General features: G+C 44.4%; 1 protein-coding gene across 3 annotated transcripts in view; it reads right to left on the bottom strand.

Moving 5' to 3' along the window:
• whrna (whirlin a) overlaps positions 1–16,785 on the bottom strand; it is a 193,069-nt gene that overhangs the window by 108,313 nt on the left and 67,971 nt on the right. For all 3 annotated transcript variants that reach the window (XM_072239953.1, XM_072239952.1, XM_072239954.1), the window contains exon 3: positions 752–970. In XM_072239953.1, coding sequence (XP_072096054.1) covers positions 752–970 — 219 coding nt within the window. The remainder of the gene's footprint in view (positions 1–751; positions 971–16,785) is intronic.

A 16,785-nucleotide genomic window follows, 5' to 3' on the forward strand; every position in this document is an offset into this window, starting at 1 on the left:
GAATTCCTGTTGTTTGTGTTTAATATCATTTCCAGTGCAGAAGTGTAAAGTTGAATTAAATAATTGTTACTCTGGATTCAATGCAGCACACGAAAAACACACACTCACACACACACACACACACACACACACACACACACACACACAATAAGATAAAGGACAGAAGACTAAAAACACAATAAATTTAAATATGATAGCGTATATACATAGATTGATTGAATGCCCATAACATGGCATTAAGCTGTACAAATGGTAACTGATGGGAAATCGAACACAGAACATAGAAATTTACAACACATTACAGGCTCTTTGGCCCACAATGTTGTACCGACCACATAACCTACTCTAGAGACTGCCCAGAATTTCCCTAGCACATAGCCCTCTATTTTTCTAAGCTCCATGAAATAGTAAAGTAGTAGTGGAGTAAGTGGGTGGAGGTGTTAATCAGACTTACTGCGTGGGGAAAGTAACTGCTTTTTTGTATCCTGGTGTGCATGTTACGTAGCTTCCATTCTGATGGGAGTGGGACAAACAGTGATACGAGGTATCTGGCAAAGTGTGGACCGTTGAGGATAATGGTGATAACACTGTTCCAGTGGAGAAGAAGGATGTTCCAACACATGCCTGTAATGAGAAATGTGGAGTGACTGCATTTTGACACTGCCGTCACTCCACATATCCATTTTTAATACAACCCCAGAAAAGGAAAATTACAGGGTCAACACCCCAGCAAAGCTCTCCTCCATCTTACCTTCTTCTCATCTCCATCTCGGAGCAACTGAAGATGGCTCCTCCTTTCACTTTCATTTTCCCAACTCAGATTACTCTTGTGTCCAAGAAGGGCGGGTGGAGGTGAAACACTTCGACCCAGGGGATCCACCCACGTGTACACATGATTGGTAACATAGCCTCCTGGGATACGGCCAACTGAACTCACACACACAATCAGCTTTTTGGCTCCTTTCAGCACCTGTGGAGCAATTGATATGAACATGAAGTTTAGATGCTTGTGTATAATAGATCATGTGAAATGCAGCATAATTAATGAATTATTCTCAGATCAGAAACAAGAAAAAGATGAAACAAATGTATTATCAGGCAAAATTACCCTGTCTCACTGAGGAAGCAGTGTAAATGCTTGTAAATATCAAGCTCGTAAGTCCATAACAAATAGGGGCAGAATTAGGCTATTCAGCCCATCAACATTTCGCCACCATTCCATCATGGCTGATTTATTATTCCTCCTGTAACATGCTGTAAGGTTTCACTGCTAATGTTTCACGAAGCCTGCCGAATAATCACGGGCACCCTGCGCCTCACACCCACTAACATCATTTACAGACTTGCAGGCATTGCTCCGCCAGAGATCCGAAGACACACTACAACAAAAATTGAAAAAGATAAACAGAACTCGGATCCACAGCACCCACTACATCATCAAGTGCCAGTTTCCAACCACCTAAAATCGAGGGAAAACTTTGCTACAGTATTGGAACTACCACATGGAACATCCCCCCAAACATATAGGATTGACCTCTGGCAACAAACAGAAGCCAGAACCCCACCAAACAATACAGTGCAAGACCCCACAGAAATGTTTCCAGACGGGGCACTGCTTGACAGACGGAAGTGGTGCACTCTCAACAGAGCGAGAGTGGGAGTTTGTAGGACGGGAGACAATATGATGAAGTGGGGTTTAAAGACCAGCAAATCCTGTGAGTGTGGTGAAAGGGTGCAGAACATTGAACACGTTCTGCGCAACTGCCCACTCTCACCTGCTCAACGTCAACCAAACAGCACTAGAGTGGCTGGCTGTCTGGTGTGACAAGCTATGATGATATGGTTTCTCTGTAGCAGCAATGTTTGGGTTATGACTAGAGATAACGGGGTTTGGAATGCTGGGGCTATCCAATGAGAGAAATGTTGTTCTTTCTTGTGAGTCTGGAAGCAATCTTTTGCTGGAGAGAGATGAGGAGAGAAGATGCAAATGGAGAGAGTTGGTAGACTGCTGGAGTGGACCTGGAGCGAGGGTCCAAAGGTCAGCAACGATTGGAGGAGGTTGATGGTGGACGACTGGCTTATCAGTGAGCTCCAACATTGTGCAATAGACCTTTTCATAAGAATGGGCCTTTTTTCTTTTTTTTTTTGTCTCTTTACTAACCATATAGTAAAGTAAGAATTATAAAGCTCAGTTGTTCCCTGGTATCTTGGGTTCTTGACTACCTGACTGGCAGACCACAGTACGTGTGCTTGCAACACTGTGTGTCCGACAGAGTGATCAGCAGCACTGGGGCTCCACAGAGGACTGTCTTGTCTCCCTTTCTCTTCACCATTTACACCTCGGACTTCAACTACTGCACAGAGTCTTGTCACCTTCAGAAGTTTTCGGATGACTTTGCCATAGTTGGATGCATCAGCAAGGGAGATGAGGCTGAGTACAGGGCTACAGCAGGAAACTTTGTCACATGGTGTGAGCAGAATTATCTGCAGCTTAATGTGAAAAAGACTAAGGAGCTGGTGGTAGACCTGAGGAGAGCTAAGGTACCGGTGACCCCTGTTTTCATCCAGGGGGTCAGTGTGGACATGGTGGAGGATTACAAATACCTGGGGATACGAATTGACAATGAACTGGACTGGTCAAAGAACACTGAGGTTGTCTACAAGAAGGGTCAGAGCCGTCTCTATTTCCTGAGGAGACTAAGGTCCTTTAGCATCTGCCGGACGATGCTGAGGATGTTTTACGAGTCTGTGGTGGCCAGTGCTATCATGTTTACTGTTGTGTGCTGGGGCAGCAGGCTGAGGGTAGCAGACACCAACAGAATCAACAAACTCATTCGTAAGGTCAGTGATGTTGTGGGGATGGAACTGGACTCTCTCATGGTGGTGTCTGAAAAGAGGATGCTGTCTAAGTTGCATGCCATCTTGGTCAATGTCTCCCATCCACTACATAATGTACTGGGTGGGCACAGGAGTATATTCAGCCAGAGACTCATTCTATCGAGATGCAGCATAGAACGTCATAGGAAGTCATTCCTGCCTGTGGCCATCAAACTTTACAACTCCTCCCTTGGAGGGTCAGACACCCTGAGCCAATAGGCTGGTCCTGGACTTATTTCATAATTTATTGGCATAATTTACATATTACTATTTAACTATTTATGGTTCTATTACTATCTATTATTTATGGTGCAACTGTAACAAAAACCAATTTCTCCCAGGATCAATAAAGTATGACTATGACTATGTTTAATCGCATATTGTGTACTGTTTGTTATTTCATGGTACTGACTTGTAACAGGGGACACATCACGCAGCATCCACCCAAACGGGATTTCTTAAGTTTGGCTGGGCCAGGGGCTATCACCCCCTATATTAAGCCGCTAGCCTAAGTGAGAGTTACACTCTCAATCCCATTCAAAGTTCAATATACATTTGCTGTCACCATATACAACCCTGAAATTAATTTTCTTCTTTCTCCTGCCTTCTCCCCATAACCTTTGGCATGCTGACTAATCAAGAACCTATCAAGCTCAGCTTTAAATGTCCCCAGTGACTTGGCCTCCACAGCCGTCTGTGGCAATGAATACCACAGATACACCCTCTCCGTCTTACAGAAATTCCTCATCCTTGTTCTAAAGGAATGTCCTTCTATTCTGAGGCTGTGCCTTCCATATTTTCCTCGAATCACCTTAAAATTATCAATTAGTCATTTCCCTCTTGGAGCAAAAGTCTCTGGCTTTTAAAATTATGAGGGGTGTAAAACAGTAACTTTAAGCAGGCTTTTTCCACTGAGATTTGGTGAGACAACAACTAGTGGTCATGGGTTGAAGGTGAAAGGTGAAGTGTTTAAGGTTGATTTATTATCCTTGTTAATACATCGGAACAGTAAATTATTTCATTGGAGCGAGAGAAACTACTTCACTCAAAGGGTGTTGCGAGTGTGGAACAAGCTACCAGCAGAGTTGGTGCATGCAGGTTCAATTTGGATAGTTACTTGGACGGGAGGGGTATGGAGGGCGATGGTGCAGGTGCATTTTGATTGGACTGGGTAGATTAATAGTTCAAACTTCAATGTAAGTTAAACTAAGCTTATTACCAAAGTACATAAATTTCACCGTATACAACCCTGAGATTCATTTGCTTGCGGGCACACTCAATAAACACAATAGAATCACTGAAGAACCACACCCAACTGGACAGACAACTGATGTGCAAAAGGCAACAAACTGTGTAAATACAAAAAAAGTAATGAATAAATAAACAACAAATATCGAGAATATAAGGTGAATAATCCTTGAAAGCAAGTCCAGAGGTTGTGGGAACATTTCAGTGATGGGGCAAGTAAAGTTGAGTGAAGTTATCCCCTTTAGTTCGAGACCCTGATGGTTGAGGGCTAATAATTGTTCCTGAGGCTCCTGTACATTCTTCCTGACAGCAGCAGCGAGAAGAGAGCATAACCTGTGTGGTGAGGTCCTTGATAATGGATGCAGCTTTCCTGTATCAACACGCAATATAGATGTGCTCAATGGTGGGGAGGGCTTTAACTGTGATGGACTGGACCATATCCACTACTTTTTATAGGATTTTCCATTCAAGGGTACAGATGTTTCCATACTAGGCCCTGATGCAACCTATCAATGTACTTTCCACCACATGTTAAGAGAGGTTTTCAAAGCTCTAGATGTCATGCCGAATCGTCACAAACTCCAAATGAAGTAGAGGTGCTGCTATGCTTTCTTAGTAATGGCACTTACATGATAAGCCCAGAATCCTCAAAACGGATAGCATTGAGGAATCTAAAGTTGCTGATCCCCCCCAAAAGAGGACTGGCTCATGGACCTCCGGTTTTCTCCTCCTGAAGTCAATAATCAGCTCCTTGGTCATGCTGACATTAAGTAAGTAAGAGGTTGTTATGGCCATCACTGAATCGTGGCTGAAGGATGGTTGAAGTTAGGAGCTGAATGTCCAAGGTTACACATTGTATTGGAGGGGTAGGAAGATAGGCAGATGGGGTGGCGTGGCTCTGCTGGTAAAGAATGGCATCAAATCAGTAGAAAGATGTGTCACAGGATTGGAAGATGTTGAATCCTTGTGGGCTGAAGTTGAGTAACTGCAAGGATACAGGGACCCTGATGGCAGTTATATACAGGCCTCCCAACAGTAGCTGGGATGTGGATCACAGATTCCAACAGGAAATAGAAAAGGCGTGTGAAAAGAACAATGTTAGGATAGTCATGGGACATTTCAACATGCAGGTTGATTGGGAAAATCAGGTTGGTAATGGATCTCAATCTGAGTTTGTTGAATGCCCACGAGATGGCTTTTTAGAGCAGTTTGTCGTTGAGCCTACTAGGGGATCAGCTATACTGGATTGGGCGATATGTAATGACCCAGGGGTGATTAGGGAGCTGAAGGTAAAAGAACCTTTAGGAGACAGTGATCACAATATGATTGAGTTCAACAAAATTTGATAGGGAGAAAATAAAGTCTGATGTAGCATTTCAGTAGAGTAAAGGAAATTACAGTGGTATGAGAGAGAAACTGGCTAAAGTAAATTGGAAGGAGACGATGGTAGAGATGACGGCAAAGCAGCCATGGTGTGAGTTTCTGGGAAAAATGAGGAAGGTGCAGGATAGATGCATTCCATTAACAAAGAAATACTCAAATAGCAAAATAGTACAACTATGACTGACAAAGGAAGCCAAAGCTAATGTTATAAAACAGATGGCATACAACAATGTAAAACTTACTGGGAAGAGGATTACAAAGCTTTTAAAACCTTACAGAAAGCAACTAAAGAATCATTAGGAGGGAAAGATGAAATATGAAAGCAGCTAGCAAACAATATCAAAGTGGATACAAAAGCTTTTTTTCAGGTATGTTAAAAATAAAAGAAAGACGAGAGGATATAGGACTGCTAATAAATGAGGCCGGCCGGAGCAATAATAACTGGGGCCATGGAGATGGCAGATGAACTAAATAATTATTTTGCATACCTTCACTGTGGAAGGCAGGAGCAGTGTGCCAGATGTTGAAGGGTGTGAGGAAAGAGTGTTACTTTTACAAGGCAGAGGGTGCTCAAAAAGCTGAAAGATCTACATAAGTCATCCGGACCAGATGAACTGCACCCTTAGGGTTCTGAAAGAGGCAATGGGAGAGCTTGTGGAGGCATTAGAAATGATCCTTCAAAAATCATTAGACTCTCGCATGGTGTGAGAGGACTGGAAATTTGCGAATGTCACTCCACTCTTTCAGAAAGGAGGAAGGCAGCAGAAAGGAAATTATAGATCAGTTAGCCCTGTCCTCCGTGGTTGGAAATATGATGGAATCAATTGTTAAGGATGGGGTTATGGAGTATTTGGTAACACAGGACATGATAGGACAAAGTCAGCATGGTTTCCTTAAGGGAAAATCTAGTCTGATGAACCTGTTGGAATTCTTTGAGGGTATTACATGTAGGACAGATAAAGAGGATGTAGCGGATGTTGTATATTTGGACTTTCAGAAGGCCTTTGACAAGGTGCAACACATGAGGCTATAAGTGCAGACTATAATCTAACCCCCTCATCTCTGGAATCAATCTGGTGAACCTTCCCTGCACGGCCTCCAAAGCCAGTATATCCTTCCTAGAGTAAGGAGACCAGAACTGCACGCAGTATTCCAGGTGCGGCCTCTGGAGTTTTTACCCTGTACAGATGCAGCATAACCTCCCTGCAGAAGTCCATGAGCCAGTAGTCATCGGAGGATCAGAGGTAGAGAAGGTCAGTAACTTTAAATTCCTGGGTGGTACTATCTCAGAGGACCTGTCCTGGACCCGTCATATAAATATTATTACGAAGAAAGCACAAAAGAGTCTTACTTTCTCAGGGGTCTGCGGAGGTTCAGCATATCATCGAAAACCTTGGCAAACTTCTGGATATCTGTGGTGGTAAGTGTGCTGACTGGCTGCATTATGGCCTGGTATGGGAACACCAGTGCCTTTGAGCAAAAAATCCAACAAAAGGTAGTGGATTCAGCCCAGTACATCATGGGTAAAACTCACCCATTCATTGGACAGATATACATAAAACTTTGCCGTAGAAAAGCAGCATCCATCATCAAGATCCTCACCACCCAGGCCATGCTCTTTTCTCACTGCTGCCATCAGGTAGAAGGTACAGGTGCCTCAGGACTTGCAGGTTCAGGAACGGTTACTAACCGTCAACCATCAGGCTCTTGAATAAAAGAGGACAGCTACACACATTTAAGGACTCTGTTATATTGTTATTTCATGCTTGTTATTTATTGCTATTTAGTGATACCTGCATTTCCAGTTTACAGTAAACAGTTCCTGATGTTTACAGTTCAGAATCAGAATCAGGTTTATTATCACCAATATGTGTCGTGAAATTTGTTAACTTGGCAGCAGCAGTTCAATGCAATACAAAATACAGAAGAAGAAAAAAAATCAAAGAAAATAAATAATAATAATAATAAATAAGTAAATCAATTGAATTGATTAAAAATTGTGCAAAAAACAGAAATAATATTTATTTAAAAAGTGAGGTAGTATTCAAGGGTTCAATGTCCATTTAGGAATCAGCTGGCAGAGGGGAAGAAGCTGTTCCTGAATCGCTGAGTGTGTGCCTTCAGGCTTCTGTACCTCGCAACTGAGGGTAGCAGTGGCTGCTGGAGGTCCTTAATATGGATGCTGTCTTTCTGAGACACCGCTCCTTCAAGATGTAAGCTGGTACCCAAGATGGAACCGACTAAATATACAAACCTCTGCAGCTTCTTTCGGTCCTGTGTAGAAGGCCCCCCACCCCATACCAGACAGTGATGCAGCCTGTCAGAATGCTCTCCAGGGCACATCTATAAAAGCTTTTGAGTGTATTTGTTAACATACCAAATCTCTTCAAACTGCTAATGAAGCATAGTTGCCATCGTGCCTTCTTTATAACTGCATCAATGTGTTGGGACTCAGATCTTGACACCCAGGATTTGAAACTGCTCACTCTCTCCACTTCTGATCCCTCTAAGAGGACTGGTACATGTTCCTTCATCTTACCGTTCCAGAAGTCCACAATCAGCTCTTTTGTCTTACTGACGTTAAGTGCCAGGTTGTTGCTGCGACACCACTCCACAAGTTGGCAATTCTCGCTCCTGTACGCCCTCTCACCACCACCTGAGATTCTACCAGATTGTGGTCTTCCAGTTTGGAAGTTGAGGATCCAATTGCAGAGGGAGGTACAGATGCCCAGGTTCTGTAACTTCTCATGTAAACGCACGGAATTCTGCAATGCTGTAAGTTCAAGCAACACACATCAAAGTTGCTGGTGAATGCAGCAGGCCAGGCGGCATCTCTAGGAAGAGGTACAGTCGACGTTTCAGGCCGAGACCCTTCGTCAGGACTAACTGAAAGAAGAACTAGTAAGAGAAGGGTCTCGGCCCGAAACGTCGACTGTACCTCTTCCTAGAGATGCTGCCCGGCCTGCTGCGATCATCAGCAACTTTGATGTGTGTTGTCTGTAACTTCTCAATCAGGATTGTGGGAATGATGGCATTAAATACTGAGCTATAGTCAATGATCAGCATCCTGACATAGGTGTTTGTGTTGTCCAGGTGGTCTAAAGCCATGTGGAGAGCCGTTGAGACTGCATCTGCCGTTGACTTATTGTGGTGATAGGCGAATTGCAATGGGTCCAGGTCCTTGCTGAGGCAGGAGTTCAGTCTAGTCATGACCAACCTCTCAAAGCATTTCATCACTGTAGATGTGAGTGCTACCAGGCGATAGTCATTAAGGCAGCTCACATTATTCTTCTTAGGCACTGGTATAATTGTTTCTTTTGAAGTGGGAAATTCCGCCTATAGCAGTAAGAGGTTGAAAATATCCTTGAATACTCCCGCCAGTTGGTTGGCACAGGTTTTCAGAGCCTTACCTCGTACTCTATAGGGACTTTCCGCCTTGCGAGGGTTCACTCTCTTTAAAGACAACCTAACATTGACCTTTAAGACAGAGATCACAGGGTCATCAGTTGCAGCAGGGATCTTCACAGCTGTAGTTATATTCTCCCTTTCAAAATAGGCATAGAAGGCATTGAGTTCATCTGGTAGTGAAACATCGTTGCTATTCGTACTATTGGGTTTTGCTTTGTAGGAAGTAATGTCTTGTAAACCCTGCCAGAGTTGTCGTACATGCGATGTCACCTCCAATCTTGTTCGAAATTGTCTCTTTGCCCTTGAAATAGCCCTCATACCTGGTTTTCCGGTACAGGCCTGGGTCACCAGACTTGAAAGCCACAGATCTAGCCTTCAGCAGATGATGTACTTCCTGGTTCATCCACAGCTTTTGGTTTGGGAATGTACAGTAAGTCTTTGTAGGCACACACTCATCCACACAGGTTTCGGTAACAACTGCAGCATATTCATCCCGGTTTGAAGATGAATCCCTGAATATAGTCCAGTCCACTGATTCAAAGCAGTCCTGTAGGCGCTCCTGTGCTTCCCTTGTCCATACCTTCTTGGTCCTCACTACTGGTGCTGCAGTCTTCAGTCTTTGCCTATACTCAGGGATTAGGAGTACAGCCAGGTGATCAGACTTCAGAGAAGTGTGGGCGTGGAATAGCAAAGTAGGCATTCTCGATGGTGTTGTAACAATGGTCCAGTGTGTTGTTTCCTCTGGTATCGCAAGTGATCTGTTGATGGTAATTGCTTAGTGATTTTTTTCACGGTGGCCTGGTTAAAATCTCCCAAAATAATGGTGAAGGCGTTTAGGGTGTGCTGTTTCGTGCATGTTGTTCTCATTGCTCAGATCATCTAAAGCCTGCTTGACATTGGTCTGAGCTGGAATGTAGACTGCTACCAAATACATTTGTACTGCACACCTGCAGCCACATTTCCTGTGTGGAATCCTGCGAGGACGAATTTGTCCATAATCGGCATTGTTTCCATCAGTTTTAAGCAGCAGGTAGGAGAAGGACAGTCAAGTCATCAGATTTCCTGAAATGCAGTCTATCCATTGGATGGTGGGCATTCCTAACCATAGCATAGCGATGGTCAAGTGTGATGGGATCCCTGGTGCTGCAGGTTATATGCGAATAATAATTAAGCAGGGATTTCTTCAAGAAAAAAAGAAGAGCTTACGAAGTCAGGAAGAAAAGAAGAGCTTACAAAAGGTTCAAAAAACAAGGTAATGATAGAGATCTAGAAGATTATAAGGCTAGCAGGAAGGAGCTTAAGAATGAAATTGGGAGAGCCAGAAGCGGCCATGAGAAGGCATTGGTGGACAGGATTCAGGAAAACTCCAAGGCATTCTACAAGTATGTGAAGAGCAAGAGGATAAGATGTGAGAGAATAGGACCAATCAAGAGTGACAGCGGAAAAGTGTGTATGGAACCGGAGGAGATAGCAGAGGTACTTAATGAATACTTAGCTTCAGTATTCACTACGGAAAAGGATCTTGGCGATTGTAGGGATGACTTACAGTGGATTGAAAAGCTTGAGCATGTAAGCTATTGAGGAAGAGGATACGTGAGAGCTTTTGGAAAGCATCAAGTTGGATATATCACCAGGACTGGACGAGATGTACCCCAGACTGCTGTGGGAGGCAAGGGAAGAGATTACTGAGCCTCTGGCGATGATCTTTGCATCATCAACAGGAACAGGAGAGGTTCAGGAGGATTGGAGGGTTGTGGATGTTGTTCCCTTATTCTAGAAAGGGAGTAGAGATAGACCAGGAAATTATAGACCAGTGAGTCTTACTTTAGTGGTTGGTAAGTTGATGGAGAAGATCCTGAGAGGCAGGATTTATGAACATTTGGAGAGGCACAATATGATTAGAAATAGTCAGCATGGTGTTGTCAAAGGCACGTCGTGCCTTAAGAGCCTGATTGAATTTTTAGAGGATATAACTAAACACATTGATGAAGGTGGAGCAGTAGATGTAGTGCATATGGATTTCAGCAAGGCATTTGATAAGGTACTCCATGCAAGGCTTATTGAGAAAGTAAAGAGGCATGGGATCCAAAGGGACATTGCTTTGTGGATCTGGAACTGGCTTGTCCACAGAAGGCAAAGAGTGGTTGTAGACAGGTCATATTCTGCATGGAGGTTGGTAACCAGTGGTGTGCCTCAGGGATCTGTTCTGGGACCCCTACTCTTTGTGATTTTTACAAATGACCTGGATGAGGAAGTAGAGGGATGGATTAGTAAATTTGCTGATGACACAAAGGTTGGGGGTGTTGTGGATAGTGTGGAGGGCTGTCAGAGATTACAGCGGGACATCAATAGGATGCAAAACTGGGCTGAGAAGTGGCAGACGGAGTTCAACCCAGACAGGTGTGAGGCGGTTCATTTTGGTAGGTCAAATATGATGGCAGAATAAAATATTAATGGCAAGACTCTTGGCAGTGTAGAGGATCAGAGGGACCTTGAGGTCCGAGACCATAGGACACTCAAATCTGCTGGGCAGGTTGACTCTGTGGTTAAGAAGGTATAAGGTGTATTGGCCTTCATCAATCGTGGGATTGAGTTTAGGAGCCAAGAGATAATGTTGCAGCTATATAGGACCCTGGTCAGACCCCACTTGAGTACTGTGCTCAGTTCTGGTCACCTCACTACAGGAAGGATATGGAAACCACAGAAAGGGCGCAGAGGAGATTTATAAGGATGTTGCCTGGATTGGGAAGCATGCCTTATGAGAATAGGTTGAGTGAACTTGGCCTTTTTTCCTTGGAGCGATGTAGGACGAGAGGTGACCTGATAGAGATGTATAAGATGATGAAGGCATTGATCATGAGGATAATCAGAGGCTTTTTCCCAGGGCTGAAGTGGCTAGCATGACAGAGCACAGTTTTAAGGTGCTTGGAAGTAGGTACGGAGGATATGTCAGGGGTAAGTTTTTTTTATACAGAGTGGTGAGTATGTGTAATGGGCTGCCGGCAGCTGTGGTGGAGGCAGACATGATCGGGTCTTTTAAGAGACTCCTGGATAGGTACATGGAGCTTAGAAAAATAGAGGGCTATAGGTAACCCGAGGTAATTTCTACGGTAAGGACATGTTTGGCACAGCTTTGTTGGCCGAAGGGCCTGTATTGTGCTGTAGGTTTTCTATGTTTGTATGTTTCTAAACCTGATTGAAATCCCTGACTATGATTTGAAATGCATCAGGATGGGTTGTTTTTTGTTTGATGTTGGAAGTATTAAATACCTCTAGGGCCTGATTAATGTTAGCTTTTGGTGGTAAGTAATCTGCAGTCAGGAGAACTCTCTTGGTAAGCAGAATGGTTGGCAATTAATCCTTCCATGCTCCAGGTTGGGGGAACAAATGTCCTTTTCCTTTCTTTTCAACAAGGTTTTAAAAGCATTACTGTCTCATCAAGAAGGACAATAAACTTCAGTTACACAAATGGTTCGTTACTTCACTGTATTCCAGTCACAAGAAAGAAATCTCCACTGAGATTGAACTGCTTTGTGTAAAACCTCATCAAACCACATCAGTAGCCATCGACTACTCGGGGACTGCCCCAGCAGGTACCAACCGTACAGGGATTGCCCCAGCAGGTATCGACCGTGCGGGGACTGCCCCAGCAGCTACTGACCGTGCGGGGACTACCTCAGCAGCTACCGACCGTGCGGGGACTACCCCAGCAGCTACCGACCGTGCGGGGATTGCCCCAGTAGCTACCGACCGTGCGGGGACTGCCCCAGCAGCTACCGACCGTGCGGGGACTGCCCCAGCAGCTACCGACCGTGCGGGGATTGCCCCAGCAGGTACTGACTGTGTGGGGACTGTCCCAGCACAGCAGCTACCAACCCTGCGGGGATTGCCCCAGCAGCTACCCGACCGTGTGGGGATTGCCCCAGCACTAGACAGCACAGCTTCAACATTGAAGGATAACCTCTTAGAACAAAGGTAAAGAGGAATTTTTTAGCCAGAGAGTGGTGAATCTGTGGAACGCTCTGCCAAATACTGCGGTGGAGGCCAAGTCCGAGGGTATACTTAAAGCAAAAGCAGATCATTTCCTGATTGGTCAGGGCAATAAAGGATATGGCGGGAAGGCAGGTGTATGGGGTTGAGTGGATCCAGGATCAGCCATGATGGAATGGCGGAGCAGACTCAATGGGCCGAATGGCCTAATTCTGCTCCTATGTCTTATGGTCTTGTGTCTTATGGGAGTAGGTAAGGAAGGGCGAGGAGTGTTTCTGTTGGAGGTGATCAATGGGCCAGCAAGCTTCTGTGGAGAAGAAAGTAGAGTTAATGTTTCAGGTCAGTGTCCTTTCATCAGAACCTTCAGCCGAGATTCACTGACAGAACCATGGATCAGTTACACCAGAGGTTCAGCAGCTTCCTTTACGTTCCTGCTGTCCTTTCCACCAAGACCACTTGGTTCTCGGTGCTCCTAGTGATGAAGGATATTAGGTCTCCAAATCCATTACAGCATCGCAGTGTATTCCAGCCATTCTGTCTGCAATTACTCCAGAAAACCTGCCAGAAACGCATCAATAATGTTTAAGCTAACAGTTATTTTTCTAATTAAACCCAATTCTACAAAAAGGTCATTAACTAAATGCATTCTGGAAAGCCAATAGAAGCAAGATTTTGAGATTAGCATGATATAATGTAAATCTAAATTTAGACAGTACATACCAACAGCATCTCATTAATTCCAGGATTAATCACTGAAAATGGGTTTCGCATGACAATATGAAAAGTGCATGTTGACCACAAACATGAGGAAATCTGCAGATACTGGAAATCCAGAGCAACACCCAGAAAATGCCGCAGGAATTTAGCAGTTCAGGCAACATCTATGGAAAAGAGTATACAGTCAAAGTTTTGGGCCGAGGCACTTCATCAGGACTGGAAAGGAAGCGGAAATGTTAGAGTAAAAAGGCGGGGGAGAGGGGAGAAAGAAGTACAAGGTAGGTGATAGATGAAACCAGGAAAGGGGAAGGGGGAGGGGGTGCTGGGAAGTTGAGTGGTGAAAGAGATAATGGGCTGGAGAAGAGGGAATCTGATAGGAGAGGACAGAGACCATGGAAGGAAGATTAAGGGAGCAGAACCACAGTGAGGTGATGGGCAGGTAAAAAAGGAAGATATGAGAGGGAAACAAGAATGGTGAAGTGGGGGGGGGGGAAATTCCCAGAAGTTTAAGGGAAGGGAGAACATCAGATAGTGGAGAGCACCCATGATCCTCAACAATTACTCTATTTTGAGTACCGTTGCGGGGGGATGACCTATCTAGGGGAAGCAATGTTGGTCGTGCCACTGACTCTGGCCCAGTGGCTCAGAAGGGAAGGGAACTAAAGGGGATGGCAGTAGTAATAAGGGACTCTATAATCAGGGAGACAGGTGATTCTGTTGACGTGAAAAGGATCACAGATGGCGGTTTACTTCCCAGGTGCCAGTTTCTCAACACATTCACAATATCCTAAAAGGGGAGGGTGAGCAGCCAGAAGTCATGGTAAGTATTGGTACCAACAACATAGGTAGAAAAAGGAAGGAGATCCTGAAAAAAGAATACAGGGAGTTAGGAAGGAAGCTGAGAAGCAGGATCTCATAGGTAGTAATCTTGGTATTGCTGCCTCTGCCACACGACAGCGAGACTAATAGTAGAATAAGAACAGAAGAAATAGGAGCAGGAGTGGGCTATCTGGCCTGTCAAGCCTGCTCCACCATTCAATGAGATCAATGCTGATCTGGCCATGGACTCATCTCTAACTACCTGCCTTTTCCCCACAACCCTCAATTTTCCTACTATGCAAAAATCTATCCAACCTTGTCTTAAATATATTTACTAAGGTAGCCTCCACTGCTTCATTGGGCAGAGAATTTCACAGATCCACCACTCTCTGGCAAAAGCAGTTCCTCCTCATCTCCGTCCTAAATCTACTCCTCCGAAACTTGAGGCTTTGTCCCCTGTTTCGAGTCTCACCAAACAGTGGAAACAACTTTCCTGCCTCTATCTTATCTATCCTTTTCATAATTTTTATATGTTTCTATAAGATCTCTCCTCATTCTTCTGAATTCCAGTGAGTACAGTCCTAGCCGATTCAATCTCTCCTTATAGTCTAATCCCCCTCATCTCTGGAATCAACCTGGTGAACCTCCTCTGCGCTGCCTCCAAAGCCAGAATAATCTTCCTCAAGAAAGGAGACCAGAACTGCACACAGTACTCCTGGCATGACCTCACCGGTACCCTCTACAGTTGCAGCATAACCTCCCTGCTCTTAAATTCAATCCCTCTAGCAATAAAGACCAACATTCCATTTTGCTTCTCGATAGCCTGCTGCACCTGCAGACCAATGAGGTGGCAGGTAAATGCATGGCTGTAGAAGTGGGGCAGCTGGCAGGGATTCAGATTTCTGGATAATTGGGACCTCTCCTGGGGCAGGTGGGACCTGTTCAAAAGGGATGGATTGGACTTGAATCCGAGGGGGACCAAAATTCTTGCAGGCAGGTTTACGAGAGCTGTTGGGAGTGGTTTAAACTAATATGGCAGGGGGAGGGGGACCAGTATGATAGAGTTGAGGATGAGCCAGCAGGTTTACAAGTAGATGATGGATGTAACATGAATGAAAGGAAGGACAAGCCAATGAATGGGTACAAATGAAGGCACTGCAAAGAGTTAAATTGTACCACAGAGGCAAAATTCAAAAGAGCAAAGAATGCAGGACTTAAGAAGCTGTATTTAAGTGTGCGTAGCATTCGGAATAAGGTGGACGAACTCGTGTAATTAGAGATTGGTCAGTACGACATTGTGGGCATCACTTGAGGCTGAAAGAAGGCCGTAAGTGGGAGCTTAACATCAAAGGACATACTTTGTATCGAAAGGACAGGCAGGAAGGCATAAGTGGTGGTGAGGCTCTGTTGGTAAGAGATGGAATTACATCTTTAGAAAGAGGTGACACAGGGTCAGAGAATGTCGGATCTTTATGAGTGGAGTTAAGAAACTGCAAGGGTAAAAACACCATTATGGGAATCATAGATAGGCCTTCAAATATAGCCAAGATGTGGAGTTGAGATTACAAAGGGGACTGGAAAAGGCATGTAATAAGGGTAATGACATAATTGTAATGGTGGACTTCGATATGCAAGAGGATTGGGAAAATCAGGTTGGTGTTGGATGTCTACGAGATGGCTTTTTAGAGCAACTTGTACTTGAGCTACTCAGGGTAAGGCTATCTTAAATTGGGCATTGTGTAATAACTCATATCTAAATAGGGTACTTAATGTAAAGAAAGTCTTAGGATCATAATATGTGTACGGGGTCTTTCTTTTGTTACATTTAAAATGGCGATTTTGTTATGTTAATCTGTGGAATGCGGCTTTGTTGTGTTTTAACGCTGCAGAGAGTTTGCGCTAGCAGCTTATTGTGGTTTAGAGGGTGATAAGAGGGTGCTATTAGCCAATGGGTGGTTATGTATCGTTTTGTTTTCAGATGCCATGCTGTATGATATGACTGTGAACTGAGTTTTGGCGGGGAGTCGGGAGGAGAGACGAGGAGGACGGCGGACGTGCGGAGAGGCTCCGGTCGATCACTTCGGGTGGTCCCGAGCCGTGGGTCGACGGAATTCGGGTGGTCGTCTGACGTCGAACTTGAGCTCCAACGGTAGCGCGTGAAGAACTTGGACTTTGATAAGTGTTGGCGCCTTTTTTTTTCCCATTACTTTCCTCTCTGTATCAAATGTATATTAATGCCCTAGAATTAGTAATGTCTATAAAGTGTATGTGTTAAAATTTACTGGGTGTGCTGGCTGATGATTGATGTTTGTGATTGATTCGGGTGACGATTGACCCTGAGGG

Source organism: Mobula birostris, chromosome 22, assembly GCF_030028105.1.
Source record: "Mobula birostris isolate sMobBir1 chromosome 22, sMobBir1.hap1, whole genome shotgun sequence".
NCBI classification, from domain to species: domain Eukaryota; kingdom Metazoa; phylum Chordata; class Chondrichthyes; order Myliobatiformes; family Myliobatidae; genus Mobula; species Mobula birostris.